The following is a 23,547-nucleotide window of genomic DNA, read 5'->3' as shown; positions in this document are numbered from 1 at the left end:
GATAAATGGCTGTAAGTCTTGGACTCCTTGCTCCAAAAGCAGCGACTCAGCAATGGAACCTCCCAGCTCCCAACCCTTCCTAGTGCCCATGGACTTTCCCAAAGGGCAAGAGAACGTTTCTCCTTTTTTTTTTTTTTTTTTTTTTGAAACGGTGTCTCGCCCTGTCACCCAGGCTGGAGTGCAATGGCGCAGTCTCGGCTCACTGCAACCTCTGCCTCCCTTGTTCAAGTGATTCTCCTGTCTCAGCCTCCCGAGTAGCTGGGATTACAGGTGCGCACCATCATGCCGGGCTAATTTTTGTATTTTTAGTAAAAACAGGTTTCATCATGTTGCCCAGGCCAGTCTTATTTTTATTTTATTTTTTTGAGACGAAGTCTTGCTCTGTCACCCAGGCTGGAGTGCAGTGGTGTGAACTGGGCTCACTGCAACCTCTGTCGCCCAGGTTCAAGCTATTCTCCTACCTCAGCCTCCCGAGTAACTGGGATTACATGTGCATGCCACCACACCTGGCTAATTTTTGTGTTTTTAGTAGAGATGGGGTTTCAGCATTTTGGTCAGGCTGGTCTTGAACTCCTCACCTGGTGATCCAGACGTCTGGGACACCCAAAGTGCTGGGATTACAGGTGTGAGCCACCAGGCCTGGCTTAGGCTGGTCTTAATGTCCTGACCTCAGGTGATCCGCCCTCCTTGGCCTCCCAAATTGCTGGGATTGCTGGTATGAGCCACAGCGCCTAGCCCATTTCTCCTTTTCATAAAACGTGTTGCCGTCTCTTTGTTCTCCGGCAACCTCCGGTGAACACCACCCGGACTGCGTGTATGTCCCAAATTACAATTATTTCTTTGCAAATGAAATGTGAAATTTAGAGGCTCTTCTCCACACTTTAAATTTGACTTGACATTTTCAAGGCAGATGTAAGTTATTAGAGAATGACTATAAAAATGACCCTTCATGCTCTGGCCTCCATAGAAGATGCCCCGGGCCAGGTGTCCACACGGCAGGCATTTATTTTCACGCAGATCTGGAGGCTGCAGGTCCTAGTTTGAGGGGTGGGTGGGGTTGTTTGCTCTGAGGCTGCTCCTCCTTCTGGCTGTGTCCTCTGTGGCCTTTCCTCTGTGCACCTGCACCACTGGAGTCTCTCTGCCTCCAAATATCATCTTTTTTTTTTTTTTTTTTGAGACTGAGTTTTACTCTCGTTGCCCTGGCTGGAGTGCAATGGCACAATCTTGGCTCACTGCAACCTCCACCTTCAGTGTTCAAGCGATTCTTGTGCCTCAGCCTCCTGAGTAGCTGGGAGTACAGGTATGCACCACCACGCCTGGCTACTTTTGTAGTTTTGGTAGGAAAGGGGGTTTCTCCATTTTTCTCAGGCTCGTCTCGAACTCGTGAGCTTAGGTGATCCACCCTCCCTGGCCTCCCAAAGTGCTGGGATTACAGGTATGAGCCACCGTACCTGATCTTTTATTTTTTTTTGAGACGGAGTTTTACTCTGTTGCCCAGGTTGGAGTGCAATGGCACAATCACTGCTCACTGCAGCCTCTACCTCCCAAGTTCAAGCAATTCTCCTGCCTCATCCTCCTGAGTCGCTGGGATTACAGGCGCCCCGAACCACTCTCCACTAATTCTTGTATTTTTAAGTAGAGATGGGGTTTCAGCATGTTGGCCAGGCTGGTGTCGAATTCCTGACTGCCCACCTCGGCCTCCCAAAGTGCTGAGATTAAAGGCAAGAGCCACAGCACCCGGCAGACCTCCTCCTTTATGGACACCAGCCAAATGAATTTGTGCTCACAGTAGAGGTCTCATTTAAATTAATCATCTCGGCCGGGCGTGGTGGCTCATGCCTACATGTAATCCTACCACTTTGGGAGGCTGAGGCCAGCAGATCACTTGAGGTCAGGAGTTTGAAACAAGCCTGGTCAACATGGTGAAACCCTGTCTCTACTAAAAATGCAAAAAATTAGCTGGGCGTGATAGTGGACGCCTGTAATCTCAGCTACTCGGGAGGCTGAGGCCGGAGAATCGCTGGAACCTGGAAGGCAGAGGTTGCAGTGAGCCGAGATCGTGCCATTGCACTCCAACCTGGAAGACAGAGTGAGACTGCATATAAAAAATAATAATAATAATTAATTAATTAATTTGGGTTGGGTGTGGTGGCGCATGCCTGTAATCCCAGCACTTTGCGAGGCCAAGGTGGCGGAGATGGAGGTCAGCCTGGCCAACATGGTGAAACCCCATCTCTACTGAAATTCCAAAAGTAGTTGGGTGTGGTGGTGGACACCTGGAATCCCAGCAACTCCGGAGGCTGAGGCTTGAATCGCTTGAACCAGGGAGGCACAGGTTGCAGTGAGCCGAGATGGTGCCACTGCACTCCAGATTGGGTGACAGAGTAAGACTCCGTCTCCAAAAAAATTAATTAATTAATTAATTAATCAATCATCTGTTGAAAAGGACCTGTCTCCAAATACAAGCACACATTGAGGTAGAGGGGTTAGGGCTTCAATATACTGATTTTTGGGAGAAACAGGGCAACACGGCAACAAGCTGCAGTCATGTGGGTGGGCCTGAGTGGGGAGTGCAGGGGTTCCTGTCCTGTGTGTCTGTCTCCCAGGGGAGTCTCGACCTGACCCTCACAGCCCCTCCACCCAGATCTTCCTTGGTGCTCCACCCAGCCCACCCTCCTGCACCCAAGAGCACCCAGCCCTCCCTCCTGCTCATGCCCCTCCTTTGTCAAATCCCTCCCAACAGTGCACCACTGGGCTAGGACACAGCCTAGGGAATGTGAAAGAGAAAGAGCCAAGAAAACTTGATCAGTGATCAAGTTGGTGTTTAAGTAAGATTTTCAGTAAAAAGTAGAATTGGGTACCACATGGAGGCTTGAGATGCCCAGAGCTTTTCGAGAAAGCAGAACAGAAAGTAGAAGGGCAACCAGGAACCAGAGGGGCTAGAGAACCGGAAGCTCGAGCCCTCAGAGGAGACAGGGAGTAGGCACCTGGGTCTTGGGCCTGTCAACGAAAAGAGTCAAACTCTGTAAAATATTTGAAGAGATGTGTTCTGAGCCAAATACCAGTGACCATGGGCCGTGACACAGCGCTCAGGAGGCCCTGAGAACATGTATCCAAGGTGGTAGGGGTGCGGCATGACTCCCCAGACCCCTTAGATAAGAATTTGGTTTTATATATTTTAGAGAAGCATGAGATATCAATCAAATACATTTAAGAAATACAGAAGCTGGGCACGGTGACCCATGCCTGTAATCCCAGCACTTTGGGAGGCCGAGGCAGGTGGATCACGAGGTCAGGAGTTCAAGACCAGCCTGGCCAACGTGGTGAAACCCCGTCTCTACTAAAAATACAAAAAATTAGTTAGGTGTGGTGGCGGGCACATTTAATCCCAGCTACTTGGGAGACTGAGGCAGGAGAATCACTTGAACCCAGGAGGCAGAGGTTGCAGTGAGCCAAGACCACGCCACTGTACTCCAGTCTGGGTGACAGAGCAAGACTCCGTCTCAAAATAAAGACAAGAAAAGAAATACATTGGTTTGGTCCAGAAAGGTCGTACAACTCAAAGTGAGGGGAGGAGGGCTGGGGCTCTTCCAGGCTACAGATAAATTGAAACATTTTCTGGTTGACGATTGGGTGAGTTTGTCTAGAGACCTGGCATCCACAGAAAGGAAATGTTCAGGTTAAGATAAAAGACTGTGGAGACCAAGGTTCTTTTGAAGTCTCATAGTGGCTGCCCTTAGAGACAATAGATGACAAATGTGTCCCATTCAGGTCTTTAAAAGTTGCAATTGCCGGGCGCGGTGGCTCAAGCCTGTAATCCCAGCACTTTGGGAGGCCGAGACGGGCGGATCACGAGGTCAGGAGATCGAGACCATCCTGGCGAACATGGTGAAACCTCATCTCTACTAAAAAATACAAAAAACTAGCCGGGCGAGGTGGCGGGCGCCTGTAGTCCCAGCTACTCGGGAGGCTGAGGCAGGAGAATGGCGTGAACCCGGGAGGCGGAGCTTGCAGTGAGCTGAGATCCGGCCACTGCACTCCAGCCCGGGCGACAGAGCGAGACTCCGTCTCAAAAAAAAAAAAAAAAAAAAAAAAAAAAGGTGCAATTAATTAATCTGTTTAGGACTGGGAGGGCCTAGAAGAAAAGATCCAGCTATATTAATAGAGACTCTTCACAGATGCAAACTTTCCCCCACGAAGGACCACTTTGCAGGGCCTTTTCACGATATGGCAAAGAAACATGTTTTGGGGTAAAATATTTTCTCTTTTTTCTTTGTCACATAATGTTGTGCCTGAGTCAGATTGGAAAGTAACTCACAATATACAGGGTTAAATAAAACCCATCTGTGCCAGGCGCGGTGGTTCATGTCTGTAATCCCAGCACTTTGGGAGGCTGAGGCAGGTGGATCACCTGAGGTCAGGAGTTTGAGACCAGCCTGGCCAACATGGTGAAACCCTGTCTCGACTAAAAATACAAAAATTAGCCAGGCGTGGTGGCGGGCACCTATAATGACAGCTACTTGGGAGGCTGAGACAGGAGAATCGCTTGAACCCGGGAGGCGGAGGTTGCAGTGAGCCGAGACTGCACCATTGCACTCCAGCCTGGGCAAGAAGAGCAAAACTCAGCCTCAATTAAAATACAATACAATAAAATAAAAATAGAACCCATCTGACGAGGATGTGTGGTTTGTAAGGCATGAGTCCCCAGATCCCTTAGATAGGATTCTGGGCAAGATTAAATACAAACAAATCAGAGCTTAGTCTTCAGGCCTATGAAGTAAAACTAAAATCTTTGGCCCCCCCAATCCCCCCACTAGCTTTGGTCCCTAGTGGCCAAGGGTATCTCAGAAAAACCTTAAAACTGAGTTCCTGGGTGTGATGGGAGGGGAGGTCAGGCACGCCTCATTATCACCCCGCCCTTTTGCAGTTTAGAAAAAACTGACCAGCGGTAATGTTAAAACAGAATCGTAAGACGGGCAGAACCAGAACAGACTCTTCATGGCAAAAAGATACCAAATCACAACCAGGACCTCAGGCCGTGCCAGGCAAGGGTGAGGTCACACAGCCCACACTTCAACAGTAAACTCTGTTCTGCCTGCCACAGAGTTTTTCTTTTGCTCTAGCAGCTAAACAAGCACTGCCTCCAGATAAAGATGAAAACAATCACAGCTCATCCAGCGTCCTGACACGGAGCCACAGAGCCCCTGCTCCACAGCCCTCATTCCTGCTTTCCCTGCACAAGAGACTGATTTCAGTGACTTTCTCCAGATCAGAAACCATGGACACAGACCATGGACCACGGACTGGTTCTGCGTGGTTTACAGACCTGGCAAATCTCGGTGCCTCCATGTTCTGAAAGGACCTTTTGACATACAGGCTTAATTGTAGTACATTTAAATGTTGTCTCCACCACAATGTGAGGAGGGATTTACGGTGGCTTTTTTTTTTTTTTTTTTTTTTAGATTTTTGTTTGTTTGTTTTGTTCGTTTTTTTGTTTTTTGTTTTGAGATGGACTCTTACTCTGTCTCCCAGGCTGGAGGACAGTGGCGCGATCTCGGCTCACTGAAACCTCCACCTCCCAGGTTCAAGTGATTCTCCTGCCTCAGCCTCCTGAGTAGCTGGAATTACAGGCACCCGCCACCATGCCTGGCTAATTTTTGTAGTTTTAAGAGAGACGAGGTCTTACCATATTGGCCAGATTGGTCTCGAACTCCTGACTGTCACACGTGTCCATATAGAAGACCACCTAAACAGGCTTTGTGTAAGCAATAAGGCCGTTTATTCACTTGGGTGTAAGAGGGCTGAGTCCGAAAAGAGAGTCAGCGAAGGGAGATAGGACGGGGCAGCTTTATAGGACTTGGGTAGGCAGCGGAAAGTTACAGTCGAAGGTGGTCATCTGTTGACAGCAGGGGAGGGGGTAACAAGGTGCATGGTGGGGAGACCATGAGACCCATTGTCCAGGAAAAGTGTCATAAGGTCGATTGATCAGTTGGGCAGGGCAGGAGCAAGTCATAACGGTGGAATGTCTCAAGGTTGTTTAATCAGTTAAGGCAGAAACTGACTGTTTCACTTCTTTTGTGGTTTTTCGACTGCTCCAGACTTCTTGGCTGCTGCAGGTCGTCTGGATGTATATGTGCAGTTCACAGGGGTAACAATGGCTTAGCTCCGACTCAGAGGCCTGACACTGACCTCAGATGATCCACCTCCCTCGGCCTCCCAAAGTGCTGGGATTACAGGTGTGAGCCACCATGCCCGCCTGGGATCATGTGTTACACACATGTTTGTTCAACAAGCACGGACTGCAGCCATCTACATGAATATTCATAGCTCCTCCTGTAGCCTGTTGAATATGTATGTTTAGCCAACACCTTCAGCATAAAGCTCCTGCCCCAACCCCTCCTGCTTCTAAATGTCTGTCTCTGCTGTTTCCCAGAGGCTGTTCTTCCCAGGCTGCAGGATGGCCACCTGCAGGTCACTCTTAACAAGAAATAAAGTCTCCTTTCCAAATTTATACACTGTGGCCAGGCACGGTGGTTCACGTCTGTAATCCCAGCACTTTGGGAGGCCGAGGTGTGTGGATCTCCTCAGACTGGGAGTTCAAGACCAGCTGAACAACATGGAGAAACCCTGTCTCTACCAGAAACACAAAAATTAGCCAGGCATAATGGTGGGCGCCTGTAAGCCTGACCAACAAGGAGAAACACTGTCTCTACTAAGAATACAAAAATTAGCCAGGCATAGGGGTGGCGGTCTGTAATCCCAGTTACATGGGAGGCTGAGGCAAGAGAATCGCTTCAACCTGGCAGGCGGAGGTTGCGGTGAGCTGAGATCATGCCACTGCACTCCAGCATGGGTAAACAGAACAAGACTCCGTCTCAAAAAACAAACAAACAAACAAAACAACCACAAAAAACAAAAGCAAGCAAATAAAAATCCAAATGTATACTTTGTGTAATTTTTAGGTCTCTGCACCATGGGAGGACACTACCAGGGGAAGGGAGCTGTGAGACCCACAGGGAGGCTCCAGACAGGCTGGCCTGGGACACCAGCTGCTGCCCTTCCATGGCATGGGGACAAGAGGAGGCCAGAGCTCAGCCTACCAGGGAGCAACTCCGGGCAGGAGATGGGGAAGAAGGAGAAGCAGGAAGGAAAGAGCTCAGTGCGGGGACGCACATGGCATCCTGGTGGGACATCTGAGGCCCACACCCACCTGCTGTCCCTCCCTCCCATGGTGGCCTCCGAGTGTGAAGGCCTGGGGGTAGGCAGACGCCTGACCCTTCACTCTTCCTCCTTGTCCCCATGGCTGCTGGATGGAGACCATCTCTGGGACGATCCCTGAGGGCAGGATCCAGGAGTCCCTGCAGAGGCATCAGCCTGTCTGTCTTGAGGGTGGAGAAGTGGCTCCAGCTGGGCGGGACCACCAGGGGAGGGGCTTGTGCTCTGCTAGCTCAGCCTGGTGTGGACCCACCTCCCAGTCTCTGGCTGCAAAGACTTTCTCTTTCCCTTTGCAGTTACCTTGGGTCCTGCCACACAGAGCGGCCTGTCTTTATCAGAGGTCCCTCTGCCAGGGGGAGGACCCCAGAGAAAAACAGAAAGAGGATGAGAGCCTGAGGAAGATAAAGCATCCCAGGGCCTCCCACTCCAGCGCCAGAGCAGGAAGAGGGAGGGGCCATAACTACGAGACCCTGGGAGGTCACTTAAAGGAGGGCTGTCCTAAAACCGGGAGCCTGTAGCAGAAAGTGAAACCTTCCTGCTCCAGACAAAGATCATAGTCGGGACTGGCCAGCCAAAGATGAAGCCTCAGTTCAGGTACCGCTGCCTGCTCGACTCGCTGGGCCTCTCTGCTGCCCCTTCCTCCCTGGTGGCCCTGCTGGGCCTCAACCTTGCCCCGCCGCCACCCGGCCCCAGCCCCAACCCTGGGCTCCCTCCCTTCTGACTCCCCTGCCCCCGCCACTCCCAGCCAGGCTCTTTGTCCTGCTCTGTGGTCGCCCCACTGCTACTTCTGAATGGGCCGCCTCCTCCACCTGCCCCAGCCCAGGCCCCCTACTGAGACTCTCCCCAAAAGTCATGGCAGGGGTGGTGCTCCCTGCCCTGGGAGGGTGCTCCCTCTGTGTGCTTCCCGCCATTCCTGAACTCTGGAACTGGGAGAATTGAACCAAAGGATGATGGGAGCAATGTGGAATTTTGTTCACAGAGCTTCGATGGATTTTCTGTAAGATTTACTTTGCTTTAAATACCAAGTCTTAGGAGAGGGTGTGGGGAGGGAATGGTCTCTGAAGCACAAGATAAATCATGTCTTCCAAGGATGTCTCCATTGTGGGCAGAGGAGGATGCAGATGACCCCAAACACACACTCTTCCTCTACAATCAGCATTCACCATTTATAATGACACTAGTAACATGGAATATAGTGACCGGGCACGGTGGCTCAAGCCTGTCATCCCAGCACTTTGGGAAGCCGAGTCAGGTGGATCTCCTGAGGTCGGGAGTTCGAGACCAGCCTGACAAACATGGATAAACCCTGTCTCTACTAGAAATACATAATTAGCCAGGTGCGGTGGTGAATGCCTGTAATCCCAGCTACTCTGGAGGCTGAGACAGGAGAATCGCTTGAACCCAGGAGGCGGAGGTTGCAGTGAGCCGAGATCATGCCATTGCACTCCAGCCTGGGCAACAAGAGCGAAATTTAGTCTCAAAAGAAAACAAAAACAAAAACAAAACAAAAAACGTGGAATATATGGGGGAAAAAAGCCTCCATGATCAGGAGAAATGCTTTTATTTTAAATTAGTAAGAAGAGAGCCCGGTCCCCAATGACTCCCTCCTGCAGGGCCAGTGATACAGAGACTGGACAGGGCTCGTCTGATAAGAGGCCCAGCCCCATCCATCCCCAGCTCTGTGGCCTGGGCAGGTTACCCCACCTCTCTGCGCCTCTGGCCCCTCCTCTGTAAGATGGGAATGGCCCCTGCAGGCCTAGGGCAGCCTCACATGAGCTCATACCCACGCAGCACTTAGAAGAGTGGCCTGGGCCTCAGAATTCAGTTCTACCGTGATTTAAAAATAGTGATATACTGAGGTGAAATGTCAGGAAGGAACTGGCTGAAAGGTTAAAATCTATGATTTTTTAAAAATATTATTATTATTATTATTATTATTATTTTTTTTTTTTTTGAGACGGAGTCTTGCTCTGTCGCGCAGGCTGGAGTGCAGTGGCCAGATCTCAGCTCACTGCAAGCTCCGCCTCCCGGGTTCACGCCATTCTCCTACCTCAGCCTCCCGAGTAGCTGGGACTACAGGCGCCCACCACCTCGCCCGGCTAGTTTTTTGTATATTTAGTAGAGATAGGGTTTCACCTTGTTAGCCAGGATGGTCTCGATCTCCTGACCTCGTGATCCGCCCGTCTCGGCCTCCCAAAGTGCTGGGATTACAGGCTTGAGCCACCGCGCCCGGCCTAAAAATATTATTATTAAAAAAATATTTTTTCATCTTTTTTTTTTTTTTTTTGAGATGAATTTTCGCTCTTGTTGCCCAGGCTGGAGTGCAATGGCACGATCTCAGCTCACTACAACCTCTGCCTCCCACGTTCAAGTGATTCTCCTGCCTCAGCCTCCTGAGTGGCTGGGATTACATGTACCCGCCACCATGCTTGGCTAACTTTTGTGTTTTTAGTAGAGACTGGGTTTCACCATGTTGGTGAGACTGGTCTCAGACTCCTGACCTCAATGATCGGCCCACCTCGGCCTCCCAAAAGGCTGGGATTACAGTTATGAGCCATAATGTCCAGCCAATAACTTTATTCTCTTTTGCATTTTACTAATGCATTGGAGAGTGGGTGGGAGAAATACGGGGGGAGGGGGGAATGTACCCCTGGAATGACCAGAGCTGGGCCCTGAGCGGGAAGAGGTCACCCCGGTCCTGCTGCCCCTGCCAGCACCCCCTTTTCTTGCTCTCTCCCCGGTCTTCCTGCCTGGGAAGGAAGCAGAAATTCTCAGGGCTGTGGAGAGATGGGGGAGGCCCAGAGCCGTCCAGGGAGCTGTGTTTAGCGGACATCAGCACGGAGGGCTCCTGGGAGCGCTCTCTGCATTGGCTGGTTTCTCTCTTGTGTCTTCAGAAACACAGTGGAGCGAATGTATCGAGGCACATTCTTCTACAACTTTAATAACAGACCCATCCTTTCTCGTCGGAATACCGTCTGGCTGTGCTACGAAGTGAAAACAAGGGGCCCCTCAATGCCCACTTGGGGCGCAAAGATCTTTCGAGGCCAGGTACCACTCGGACTCCAATCACTTTGCAGGCAGGAGCTAAGCCAGCTGGGAAAGCAAACCACGCACTGACGAGTGAAATGCCCGGCGGCGGGCTGTCCAGGGTGCCCTTCTCTCCCACACTTTCCAAGTCCGTGGCCCTGACCTTCCCGCTGGACTGTCCTGGGATCGGATGGTGGAGGGGGTTTGCCTCTGCACAAAAGGCTTTGTTTTTTGTTTGTTTTTTTTTTGAGACAGAGTTTCTCTCTTGTTGCTCAGGCTGGAGTGCAATGACGCAATCTCAGCTCACTGCAACCTCTGACTCCTGGGTTCAAGCAATTCTGTCGCCTCAGACTCCTGAGTAGCTGGTATTACAGGTGCCCACCACCATGCGCGGGTAATTTTTTTTTTTTTTTTTTTCTGTATTATTAGTAGAGACCAGATTTTACCATGTTGGCCAGGTTGGTCTTGAACTCCAGACCTCAGGTGATCCACCTGCCTCAGCCTCCCAAAGTGTTGGGATTACAGGTGTGAGCCACACTGCCGGCCTAATTTTAATATTTTATTTAATCCAATGTAGCTAACATTACTTCAACATTATTTAACATAAAATTCTTAACAAGCTAATGAAGTTTCTTTTTCTTGTCATGCTGAGTCTTTGAAATGAGCCGTGTAAGCCGTGCTAGCGGGGTGGCTGGCGCCTGTATCCCAGCACTTTCGGAGGCTGAGGCCGGTGGATCACCAGAGGCCAGATGTTCAAAAACCAGCATGGCCAACACGGTGAAATCCCATCTCTACTAAAAATACAAACAAATTAGCCAAGCGTGGTGGCAGTCGCCTGTAATCCCAGCTACTTGGGAGGCTGAGGCAGGAGAATCGCTTGAACCCATGAGGCAGAGGTTATGGTGAGTTGAAATTGCATCACTGCGCTTCAGCCTGGGCAACAAGAGTGAAACCATGTCTCAACAACAACAACAAAAAGAGAAATGAGCGGTGTATGATGTATTTTTCAGGTGCCCAGGTCTCTCATCAGAGTCCCATTTCAAGTGCTCAGTAACCCCCTTGGCCAGTGCCCCCCAACACATGGGAGAGCGCAAGTCCAGTGGCCTCCCCAGCAGATGGCAGGGAGGGAACAAGGCCGACCCCAGAGGGCCAGGCCACAGCAGGGGCTGAGGATGCCTGGTGAATGGATGCCTGGGAGAATGGATGCCAGAATTCACGCACAAGGCCGTGAACAGGGCTGGGAAAACTTCCAAACGAAGGGAAGCACATGTCTTGGTGCACCTTGTGTTGCTTCAACAGCAGGATTGAGACAGGGACGTTCACAATGAATAGAAATGTGCCGGCTCGAGTTCTGGACGCTGGGAAGTCCACTGTCAAGGCACCAGCGACTTTCCAGGGCCTGCGAGCTGCACAGTCACCTGGGGGTGAAGGTGGTTGCCAGAAGCTCAGGGAATGCTCCAGATAGAGTGGCCTGGGATGTCGGGTCACTGCTGCTCCATGCCACGGGGACAAGAGGAAGCAGGAGTTTAGTCTGACCCACTGCCCCTCCAGCTAGAGGGCAAGAGACAGAAAGTGGGGCTAAAGTCGCCCTTGAATAACCACAGCAGTGGCACCCACAAAGGTGCAGTCCCCACAGCCTCATAGCCGCTTGTAGGTGCCACCTCTTAAGGCCATTACCATAGCAATTAACACTGAACATGAGCTTTGGAGCAGACAATCACTCAAACTAAACAGGGGGATGGAGGAAAGGAGCTTCAATGGCAAGATCCCCTGGACTCCTGTGCTGGCCCCTCCTCCCACTGCCCCAACCCTGCCCTCTCCTCCTGCTCCCCCTCTCAGAGCATCCCCTGCCCCTGCTCCTCTCCCAGGTGTATTTCCAGCCTCAGTACCACGCAGAAATGTGCTTCCTCTCTTGGTTCTGTGGCAACCAGCTGCCTGCTTACAAGCACTTCCAGATCACCTGGTTTGTATCCTGGAACCCCTGCCCGGACTGTGTGGTGAAGGTGACCGAATTCCTAGCTGAGCACCCCAATGTCACCCTGACCATCTCCGCCGCCCGCCTCTACTACTACTGGGAAACAGATTATCGCAGGGCGCTCTGCAGGCTGCGTCAGGCAGGGGCTCGCGTGAAGATCATGGACGATGAAGGTGAGAGGAGGTGGGGTCAGGGGAGTGTGAGCGGGAGGAACAGCATGAGAGATGGATGGATCTGCAATGCCATGGCTGGGGGTGTCCCAGGGCAGCCTGCAGGGTCAGGGCCGGTGCTCACCACAACTGACAGCCAGGAGACAAGGCCTGGGAGGGCAGGACCAGGGTCAGGGGAGAGCCTGACTGCTTCCCGCCTCTTCATGTCAGAATTTGCATACTGCTGGGAAAACTTTGTGTACAATGAAGGTCAGCCATTCATGCCTTGGGACAAATTCGATGACAATTATGCATTCCTGCACCACAAGCTAAAGGAGATTCTCAGGTGAGGGTCTCCCTCTGGCCTCATGGTCTCTCTCCTCTCACCTCCTGCTCATCCTCCTGAGGCCTCCCCTGGCCAGGCCCTCCTGCTCTCCCTTCTGCCCCCTGCCTGCCCTCATGGTCACACCCCCTCACCCCAACTCCTCGTGTTTCCTCCACCTCCCTGCCTCCCCACTGCTTTCCTGTGCCCCTCCTGTGAGTGAGAGGCCCCTTCGGCCTCCAGAGCGACCTCCATCCACCCCCGAGGCCGCCCTCCCCACAGCCTGGGATCCCCAACCTGGCTCCTTCCATCTCCCTGGCATAACCGAAGTTGTCATAACACTGGACATAAGTGGGCATGAATATTCACAAGCCCGACAGCCAGAAGCTTTGAGCAACATCCTTCAAGGCTGACCTGAGCCCCTGAGAAGGAGCCGCCACTGTGGAAACAGAGCTTCAGGCTTCGGCTGCCATAGAAGATGGCCCGGGCCGGGCGCCCACAAGGCAGGCATTTATTTTCTCACAGATCTGGAGGCTGCAAGTCCAGGGTGGAGGGGTGGGCGGGGCTGTGTCCTCTGCAGCCGCTCCTCCTGGCCCTGTCCTCTCTGGCCGTTCCTCTGTGCACCTGCAACTCTGGGGTCTATCTGCCTCTAAATGTCCTCCTTGTTTATGGTCCCCAGTCAGACAGGATTAGGGCCCACCCTAAGGACCATGAGTTAATTTAATCACCACTTTGGTGGACCTGTCTCCAAATACAGTTATCCTGTGAGGAGGTGGGATGAGGACTTCAACATATCAATGTTGGGAAGATACAATTTAGCCCATGACAACGACCCAGGGGGCTTTGGGTCAAGCTTGGGTGGTGTGTGCAGGGATCCCCGTTCTGTGTGTCTGTCTCCCAGGAGTCCTGTCCTGACCCTCACAGCACCTCCCTTCAGACCTTGCTGCACCCTGGGCCGCACCCCATGGCTTCCCCACCCAACAGCACGCAGCCCGGCCTCCTTCTCACACCTATCACTTCTCAAATCCCCCCCACAGGATGGAGATGCAGAAAGAGCCAAACACTCAGTGATCAAGGTCCCATGTGAATAAATTTTTTTTTTTTTTTTGAGACAGCCTCTCCCTCAGTCGCCCAGGCTGGAGTGCTGTGGTGCGATCTCAGCTCACTGCAACCTCTGCTTCCCAGGTTCTAGCAATTCTCTTGTCTCAACCTCCCAGGTCACCACACTGGCTAATATTTGTATCTTTAGTAGAGATGGGATTTTGCAATGTTGGCCAGGTGTTGAGTGAGATTTTACAAAAGAGTAGGCTTGGATAATGGGAGGCTTGAGATGCCAGGAGCTTTCCAGGAAGCACAATAGAAAAAGGCAACCAGGGACCAGAGAGGCCATAGAAAGAGATGATCTAAGGCCCTTGGGAGAGACGGGAACTAAGCACCTGGGTCTTAGACCGGAAGAGCAAACTGCTAGACAAGGTGGCCAGGGACACCAGGCTCTGCCCTTTCATCACATATAGAAAAGAGCTCAGCCAGCCAGGAAACAACTCTGGGCAGGAGATGTGGAAGGAGGGAGCTCAGTGTGGGAACACGCATGACATCCTGGGGGGACATCTGAGGCCCCCCCACCAGCTATTCCTCCCTCCAATGGCGGCCTCTGAGTGTGAGGGCATGGGGGGAGGCAGACACCTGCCCCTCACTCTCCCTCCCTACCACATAGCTGCTGGGTGGGGGGCGTCCCTGGGATGATTCCTGAGGGCAAGATCCAGGGGTCCCTCTGGAGGTCCTCCCATCCAGGTGAGAAGGCAGCATGGAGTGAGGCCGGCACTCAGATGGGCCTGGGAGGTCACTCACAGCGCAGGTGCCTCCTGGAACAAGGGCCCTGGAAGATAGAAATAGAACCCAAGCCCAGGACTAACATCAGGGCCAGGACAAGCCTGCCAAGGAGGCTGCATATGAAGCCCCAGATCAGGGACCACTGTCCGCTCTGCCCGCGGGGCCTCTGCTGCCCCTTCCCGCATGGTGGCCCTGCTGGGCCTCAGCCCTGGCCTCCCCCTGCCCCAGCCCCAGCCCTAGGCTCTCTGCCCTCTGCTTCCTCTTTTGCTCCCACTCCCAGCCATGCTATTTGCCCTGCTATGTGCCCACCCGTCTGCAGCTTCTGAATGGGCTGCCTCCCCCACCTGCCCCAGCCCAGGCCCCCTGCTGAGACTCTCCCCAGAAAATCACTACCGGGCTGGTGCTCCCCACCCTGGGAGGGTGCTCCCTCTGTGTGCTTCCCACCATTCCTGAGCTCAGGAACTGGGAGAATTGAACCAAAGGATGATTGGAGCAATCCGGCATTTTGTTCTCAGCACTTTGATGAAATTTCTGTAAGATTTACTTTGTTTCAACACAAAGTCTTAGGAGAGGGTGTGGGGGTGGGAATGGTCTCCGTACCAGAAAATATGTCATTTCTTCCAAAGATGCCTCCAGTGTGAGCAGAGGAGGATGCACATGACCCCAGACACAGGCTCCTCCTCCGTAAGCACCATTCGCCTTTTAGAATGACCCCTGTAACATGGAATGTAGGAAAAAATATGATGATCAGGAGTAATGCTCTTATTTTAAAGTTTAGTAAGAAGAGAACCCGGTTCCCGACAGCTCCCTGCTACAGGGCCTGTGATGCAGAGGCTGGACAGGGCTGCCATGAAAAGGGGCCCCAGCTCCATCCATCCCCAGCTCTGTGGCCTGGGCAGGTTACCCTGCCTCTCTGTGCCTCTGGCACTTCTGTAAAATAGGGATGGCCCCTGCAGGCCTCAGGCACGTGCCATGAGCTCAGACATATGCAGCACTTACGAGAGTGGCCTGGGCCTGCGGGGCACAGTGGCTCACGCCTGTCATCCCAGAACTTTGGGAGGCTGAGGTGGGCAGATCACGAGGTCAGGAGTTCAAGACCAGCCTGGCCAACATGATGAAAACCGGTCGCTACTAAACATACAAAAACTAGTACTGGGCACGGTGGCTCACGCTTCTAATCCCAGCACTTTGGGAGGCCGAGGTGGGCAGATCACAAGGTCAGCAGTTCAAGACCATCCTGGCTAACATGGTAAAACGCTGTCTCTACTAAAAATACAAAAAGTTAGCCGGACATGGTGGCACGTGCCTGTAGTCCCAGCTACTTGGGAGGCTGAGGCAGGAGAATCGCTTGAAACCAGGAGGCAGAGGTTGCAGTGAGCCGAGATTGCGTCACTCTTCTCCAGCCTGGTGAAAAGAGTGAGACCCCGTGTAAAAATAAATAAATAAAAATACAAAAATCAGCCAGGCGTGGTGACACAAGCCTATAATCCCAGCTACTCAGGAGGCTGAGGCGGGAGAATCACTTCAACCCGGGAGGTGCAGGTTGCAGTGAGCCGAGATCGCGCCACTGCACTCCATCCTGGATGCCAGCGGGATTCCATCTCAAAAAAAAAAAAGAGAGTATTTGGTGTGATCCCAATGTAAAAATAATAATCATCATTGGACAGGTGAAATATGAGGAAGGAATTGAGCTGAAATGTTCAAGCAACTATTTGAGGTTGAAGAGTTTTATTGTCTGTTGCATTTTCCTAATGGGTTGGGAGAAGTGTGGCAGAAAAATGGAGAGGTTAAGGGTGTCCATTGGTAGCCCCAGAGCTGGGGTTCCAGCTGGGAGAGGTCACTCCGGCCCTGTTGCCCCTGCCATCATCCCCTCCTCTTTCTCTGTCCCAGTCTTCCTGCCTGGGAAAGCAGCAGACATTCTCAGGGTTGTGGAGGGATGGGGGAGGCCCAGAGCCCAGGGCAGTCCAGGGAGTGGTGTTCAGTGGGCATCAGCCCCCAGGACTCCGGGGGGGGGGGGTCTCTGCATTGGGGTTTCTGTCTTGTGCCTTCAGAAACCCAATGGAGGCAATGTATCCACACATATTCTACTTCCACTTTAAAAACCTACGGAAAGCCTATGGTCGGAACGAAAGCTGGCTGTGCTTCACCATGGAAATTATAAAGCAGTGTTCAACTGTCTCCTGGAAGAGGGGCGTCTTCCGAAACCAGGTAGCACCAAAGTCCTAGTTACACCCCAAATAGGAGCTAAGTAGCTGGGAACGCAGAAACCACAAGAAGTGACATGCCCGGCACGGGCTCTCCTGTGTGTACTTTCCTTTTACATTTCTTTTTTTCTTTCTCTTTTTCTTTTCTTTTTTCTTTCTTTTTTCTTTTCTTTTCTTTTTTCTTTTTTTTTTTTTTGAGACAGTCTCGCTCAATTGCCCAGGCTGGAGTGCAATGGTGCGATCTTGGCTCACTGCAACCTCTGCCTCTTGTGTTCAAGCAATTCTCCTGCCTCAGCCTCCTGAGTAGCTGGGATTACAGGTGCCCGCCACCACACCCGGCTAATTTTTATTCTATTTTTAGAAGAGATGGGGTTTCACCACGGTGGCCAGGCTGGTTTCGAACTCCTGACCTCACGGGATCCACCCCCCTCGGCCTCCCAAAGTGCTGAGATTACAGGCATGAGCTACCGCGCCCAACCTCCTCCCACATTTTTATGTCCGTGGCCCAGATCTTCCTCCCTGTCTCTCCTGGGATCGGATGGTGGAGGGGGTTTGTCTCTTCCCAAAAGGCTTTGCTTAGAGCCCAGCACCCTCACTCTTGACTTCCTTTCCCAAAATCTTGTCATGGAGCTGTGCGTCTGGCAGTCCTCGGGAAACAGCAGCTGTGGGAAGCGGGGGCTGTGGTGTCTGGCACTGTGTCTGGGCCAGTCACTGCTGGGCTGGTGGGGCCGCCCCCGCCTCTGCCCTGATTCCTCGATGTCAAGGACACATCATCACAGGATGGTGAACCCTTGCTCCTCACCGTGCCGCCCCCACAGGGGCCACTGACCTCCCACCCACCCTGTCATGTCCCACCCACCCCTGCAGCCCCCACTGCCCAGGCAGGAGACTTTTCAGAGTGTGTTCAGGGAGGGAGCCGCCTGTGTTCTGGGCAGGCCTGGCCTACAGCAGTGCTGGCCTCAGAAACGCCCCGGACTCAGGAGTGAAGCACAAGTGAAGTCCCCACACGCTAAAAAGGCGGCAAGAACTGGTGGAAGACATTTTAATGTCTACATTAGCTCAATTATCTCACATACAATTTCAACATATACTTAATATAAAATGCCTCATGAGAGAGTTAAAGTTTGTCTATTCTCCCAATGAGATTTTGAAATGAACTGTGTATTGTTCACAGGCCAACGTTTCTAATCAGAGCCCCATTTCAAGTGCTCAGTAGCCCCTTTGGCCAACCTTCAACTCCATGAGCAATGCTGGTCCAATGACCTGCGTAGCAGAAGGCAGACAGGGAACAAGGACGACCCCCATAGGGCCAGGCCACAGCAGGGGCTGAGGATGCCTGGTTAATGGATGCCTGGGGAACAGGATGCCAGAAATCACACGTGACCTGTGACGAGACAGGGAAAGACTCAATAAAATAAAGAAGGAAGGGGCTGAGTGCGGGGGCTCACGCCTGTAATCCCAGCACTTTGGGAGGCTGAGGGGGCAGGATCATGAGGTTGGGACTTTGAGACCAGCCTGGCTAACATGGTGAAACCCCATCTCTACTAGAACTACAAAAATTAGCCAGGTGTGGGGGTGCGCCTGTGTAGTCCCAGCTACTCGGGAGACTGAGGCAGGAGAATTGCTTGAACCTGGGAGGCAGAGGTTTCAGTGAGCCGAGATCTTGCCACTGCACTCCAGCCTGGGTGACAGAGCAAGACTCCATCTCTCAAAAAAATAAAGAGGAAGGACCGGGTGCGGTGGCTCATGCCTGTAATCCCAGCACTTTGGGAGGCTGAGGCGGGCAGATCACGAGATCAGGAGATTGACACCATGCTCGATAAGTCAGTGAAACCCCGTCTCTACTAAAAATACAAAAAATTAGTCGGGCGAGGTGGCGGGCGCCTGTAGTCCCAGCTACTTGGGAGGCTGAGGCAGGAGAATGGTATGAACCCGGGAAGTGGAGCTTGCAGTGAGCGGAGATCACGCCACTGCACTCCAGCCTGGGCGACAGAGCAAGACTCCGTATCGGGAAAAAAAAAAAAGAATAAAGAAAAAGGAAGGACAAGGATGGAAGAAGGGAAATTCTATGAATAAAAAGCCCTAGGGCCTACTATGTACCCAGAAAAATGAAAAGTAAAGAAAATAAGGCAGTGCATGTGGTTTACGCTCATAGTCCGAGCTTTGGGAGGGTGAGGCAGGAGGACAGCCTGAGCCCAAGAGTTCAAGATCAGCCTGGGCAACATGGTGAAATCCTGTCTCTGCAAAAATTACAAAAAGATTAGACAGGCGTGGCGGCACGCACCTGCAGTCCCAGCTAATCAGGAGGCTGAGGTGGGAAGATTCCTTGAGCCTGGGAGGTGAAGGCTACAGTCAGTCCAGATCGCACCACTGCACCCCAGCCTGGGCAACAGAGAGAGACCCTGTCTCAAAAATAAATAAATAAGGAAATGCCCTGGGGCTCCAGGCCCGCCCTCTGCTCCCATCGCCCCACCCCTGCACTCCTCCTGCTCCTGGTCTGAGCTCCCCCTGCCCTCCTCCTCCTCCTTCCCCAGGTTGATCCTGAGAGCCGTTGTCATGCAGAAAGGTGCTTCCTCTCCTGGTTCTGCGAGGACATACTGTCTCCTAACACAGACTACCAGGTCACCTGGTACACATCTTGGAGCCCTTGCCTAGATTGTGCAGGGGAGGTGGCCGAGTTCCTGGCCCGGCACAGTAATGTGAAGCTCACCATCTATACCGCCCGCCTCTACTACTTCTGGCATACAGATTACCAGCAGGGGCTCCGCAGCCTGAGTGAGCAAGGGGCCTCCGTGGAGATCATGGGCTACGAAGGTGAGATGTGCGGGACTGAGGAGAGTGGGTGCGGGAGGGACAGCATGAGGGGCAGGTGGGGCTGCAATGCTGTGGGGCGGGGCAGTGTCCCCGGGAAGCCTGCAGGGATGGGGCCAGCGTCCACTGTAACTGGCAGCCAGGAAACCTGGCCTGGGAGGGGAGGGACCAGGGCCTGGAGAGAGGCCTGCTGGGTCCTCACTGCTTTCTCCTCGTTTTTTCTTAGATTTTAAATGTTGTTGGGAAAACTTTGTGTACAATGGTGATGAGCCGTTCAAGCCTTGGAAGGGACTAAAATACAACTTTCTATTCCTGGACAGCAAGCTGCAGGAGATTCTCGAGTGAGGGGTCTCCCCAGGCCTCATGGTCTGTCTCCTCTAGCCTCCTGCTCATGCTGCGCGGGCCTCCCCTCCACCCTGGACCAGCTCTGTTTCTGGCTGGTCACCCTGAGCCCCTCCTGCCCTCAGGGCCATTCCACAGTGCTCCCCTGCCTCACCGCCTCCTCCCCGCTCTCCCAGGATCTTCCTTCAGAGGCCCCTTTCTGCCTCCATGGCTACCCATCCACCCACTAAGACCCCGTTCCCTGAGCCTGTGTGCCCCTAACCTGCCTTTTCCCATCTCCCCAGCATAACCAACTTTTTATTTTTTTTGAGACGGAGTGTCGCTCTGTCGCCCAGACTGGAGTACAATGGCTTGATGTTGGCTCACTGCAAACTCCGCCTACCAGGTTCAAGCGATTCTCCTGCCTCAACCTCCCGAATAGCTGGGATTACAGATGCCTGCCACCACGCCCAGCTAATTTTTTTTTTTTTTTTTTTTTTTTTTTGGATTTTTAGTAGTAACTGGGTTTCACCATGTTGGCCAGGCTGGTCTTGAACACCTCACCTCAGGTGATCTGCTCATTTCGGCCTCCCAAAGTGCTGGGATTACAGGCATAAGCAACCCCGCCCGGCCACATAAACAAATCTTATTAAACTCAACATAGGCTGGCTGCAGTGACTCACGCCTGTAATCCCCCAGCAATTTGGGAGGTAGAGGTGGGAGAATTGCTTGAGCCCAGGAGTTCGAGACCAGCCTGGTCCACAGGACAAAACCCCATCTCTACAAAAATAAATAAATAAATAAATAAATAGCCAGGTGTGGTTGCATGCACCTGTAGTTTAAGTGACTTGGGAGGCTGAAGTGGGAGGATTGCTTGAGCTGGGGAGGTGGAGGCTACAGTGAACTGAGATTGCGCCACTGAACTCTGGTCTGCATGACAGATTGAGACCCTGCCTGAAAATAAATTCATAAATAAACTCAACCTAAATGGGCGTGAATATATGTAAATTGAATACCAGAAGTTTTGAGAAACATCCTTTGTAAATTTCATCCTATGAATTGGGTCATTCATGTCCTACCCAGCTAAAACAGAGGCCAGGAGCCAGGGAGGAAAAGCAGTCAGGCCACACGCCATTGCTCCCGAAATGGACTTCTCTGCAAGCCTGACTCCTGAAACTGTGCGTTGTACCCTGAAACCAGCTTTATCCATAGCTTCTGCGATAAATGGCTGTAAGTCTTGGACTCCTTGCTCCAAAAGCAGCGACTCAGCAATGGAACCTCCCAGCTCCCAACCCTTCCTAGTGCCCACGGGCTTTCCCAAAGGGCAAGAGAACGTTTCTCCTTTTTTTTTTTTGAAATGGAGTATCGCCTTGTCGCCCAGGCTGAAGGGCAATGGACCAGTCTTGGCTCACTGCAACCTCCTCCTCCCTTGTTCAAGTGATTCTCCTGTTTCAACCTCCCGAGTAGCTGGGATTACAGGCGTGCACCACCATGCCAGGCTAATTTTTGTATTTTTCATAAAAACGGGTTTCATCTTGTTGCGCAGGCTGGTCTTATTTTTATTTTATTTTTTGAAACAGAGTCTTGCTCTGTTGTCCAGGCTGGGGTGCAGTGGTGTGATCTCAGCTCGCTATATCCTCTGTCACCCAGGTTCAAGCTATTCTCCTGCCTCAGCCTCCCAAGTAGCTGGGATTACATGCACGTGCCACCATGCCTGGCTAATTTTTGTGTTTTTAGTAGAGGTGTGGTTTCAGCATCTTGGCCAGGCTGGTCTTGAACTCCTGACCTCATGATCCAGCCTTCTGGGACACCCAAAGTGCTGGGATTACAGGCATGAGCCACCAGGCCCAGCTTAGGCTGGTCTTAAACTCCTGGCCTCAGGTGATCTGCCCACCTTGGCCTCCCAAATTGCTGCGATTGCTGGTGTGAGTCACAACACTTAGCCCATTTCTCCTTTTTATAAAACCTGTTGCCATCTCTGTTCTCCCGACAAGGTTGAACACCACCTGGACTGCGTGTATGTCCCAAATTACAGTTCTTTCTTTGCAAATGAAATGTGAGATTTAGAGACTCTTCTCCACACTTTAAATTTGACTTGACATTTTCAAGGCAGATGTAAGTTATTAGAGAATGAGACTCTATAAAAATGACCCCTTCGTGCTGTGGCCTCCATAGAAGATGCCCTGGGCCAGGTGTCCACACGGCAGGCATTTATTTTCTCGCAGATCTGGAGGCTGCAGGTCCAAGTTCGAGGGATGGGTGGGGTTGTTTGCTTGGAGGCCGCTCCTCCTGGCTGGCAGGGAGTCTTCCAGCTGTGTCCTCTGTGGCCTTTCTTCTATGCACCTGCACCTCTGGGATCTCTGCTTCCAAATATCAACTTTTTTTTCTTCTTTTTTTGAGACAGAATTTTGCTTTTGTTGTCCAGGCTGGAGTACAATGGCACAATCTCAGCTCACTGCAACCTCTGCCTTCCAAGTTCAAGTGATTCTCCTGCCTCAGTCTCCTGAGTAGCTGGGACTACAGGCTTGCGCCACCATGCCCAGCAAATTTTGTAATTTTAGTAGAGATGGAGTTTCTCCATGTTGTTCAGGCTGGTCTTGAACTCGTGAGCTCAGGTGATCCACCCTCCTCAGCCTCCCAAAGTGCTGGGATTACAGATATGAGCCACCATACACAACCTCTTTTTTTTTCTGAGATGGAGTTTCACTCTGTTGCCCAGGCTGGAGTGCCATGGCAGGATCACTGCTCACTGCAACGTCTGCCTCCTGGGTTCAAGCAATTCTCCTGCCTCAGCCTCCTGAGTAGCTGGGATTACAGATGCCCAGAACCACTCTCTGCTAATGTTTCTATTTTTTAGTTGAGATGAGGTTTCACTGAGGAAGGAGACCACCTCTCTCATTGTCTCCTGTTTCAGAAGGAAGCAAAAAGTTAGAAAGAAGCAGAAGTAAGATCAATGGCCAGACTGTTTGGCACTGCTACCTGGGCCTGGTAGTTAAAGATCAACTCCTGACCTGACCATATGAGGAAGCGTTGTGAAACTCTCTGTTCTGTTCTGCTAGCCCCCACTGCTGATGCATGTAGCCCCCAGTCACACAGCCCACACTTGCACAATCTATCACAACCTTTTCATGTGGACCCCTTAGAATTGTAAGCCATTAAAAGGGCCAGAGACTTCTTCAGGGAGCTTGGATCTTAAGATGCAAGTCTGTCGATGCTCCCAGCTGATTAAAGCCTCTTCCTTCCTAAAACCGGTGTCTGAGAGGTTTTGTCTGCATCCGTTCCTGCTACAGCACCATGTACACTTGAGGCCAGGCTGGTCTCAAATTCCTGACTGCCCACATTGGCCTCCCAAAGTGCTGGGATTAAAGGCATGAGCCATGACACCTGGTCAACCTCCTTTATGGACCCCAGCCAAGTTAACTTGTCTCCACACTACAAGTCTCATTTAAATTAATCATCTCAGCCGGGCCTGGTGGCTCACGCCTGTAATCCTAGCACTTTGGGAGGCTGAGGTGGGCAGATCACTTGAGGTCAGTGTCACGCACGTTCATGTGAAGAGACCACACGTTTTGTGTGAGCTACAAGGCTGTTTATTTCACCCGGGTGCAGGTGGGCTGAGTCCGAAAAAGGAGTCAGCAAAGGATGGTGGGATTATCATTAGTTCTTATAGGTTTGGGCTAGGTGTACAAAGTA

At 51.9% G+C, this 23,547-nt stretch overlaps 1 protein-coding gene across 5 annotated transcripts; it reads left to right on the top strand.

Annotated features, from left to right (window-relative positions):
* Positions 1 to 7,438: 7,438 nt before the first annotated feature.
* Positions 7,439 to 23,102, top strand: APOBEC3F (apolipoprotein B mRNA editing enzyme catalytic subunit 3F). 5 transcript variants are annotated; one of them, XM_073006712.1, is made up of 7 exons: positions 7,445 to 7,809; positions 10,110 to 10,263; positions 12,111 to 12,390; positions 12,598 to 12,712; positions 16,570 to 16,726; positions 19,257 to 19,536; positions 20,938 to 23,102. In XM_073006712.1, the coding sequence occupies exons 1-7, from the start codon at positions 7,793 to 7,795 to the stop codon at positions 21,645 to 21,647; spliced, it is 1,713 nt and encodes a 570-aa protein (XP_072862813.1). In that variant the 5' UTR covers positions 7,445 to 7,792; the 3' UTR covers positions 21,648 to 23,102. The 5 variants fall into 5 exon arrangements, with proteins under 5 accessions (XP_007973981.3, XP_072862813.1, XP_072862815.1 ...); XM_073006714.1 differs by having other exon boundaries at positions 7,448 to 7,809; positions 19,760 to 23,102; XM_073006711.1 differs by lacking the exon at positions 7,445 to 7,809 and adding an exon at positions 7,818 to 8,212.
* The last annotated feature ends 445 nt before the right edge of the window (positions 23,103 to 23,547 follow it).

This window comes from Chlorocebus sabaeus, chromosome 19 (assembly GCF_047675955.1).
Source record: "Chlorocebus sabaeus isolate Y175 chromosome 19, mChlSab1.0.hap1, whole genome shotgun sequence".
Classification (NCBI taxonomy): domain Eukaryota; kingdom Metazoa; phylum Chordata; class Mammalia; order Primates; family Cercopithecidae; genus Chlorocebus; species Chlorocebus sabaeus.
This window is presented reverse-complemented; position numbering and strand designations above follow the sequence as displayed.

What these genes read in the sequence shown, in the direction of transcription:
- APOBEC3F (XM_073006711.1), top strand. Translation starts at nt 8,163, where the DNA reads ATGATGGGAGCAATGTGGAATTTTGTTCACAGAGCTTCGATGGATTTT. An exon ending in AAGCTAAAGGAGATTCTCAG is followed by an intron (nt 12,713 to 16,569) that starts GTGAGGGTCTCC and finishes TTGTGCCTTCAG; the next exon opens with AAACCCAATGGAGGCAATGT. An exon ending in GGAGATCATGGGCTACGAAG is followed by an intron (nt 19,537 to 20,937) that starts GTGAGATGTGCG and finishes TGTCCTACCCAG; the next exon opens with CTAAAACAGAGGCCAGGAGC.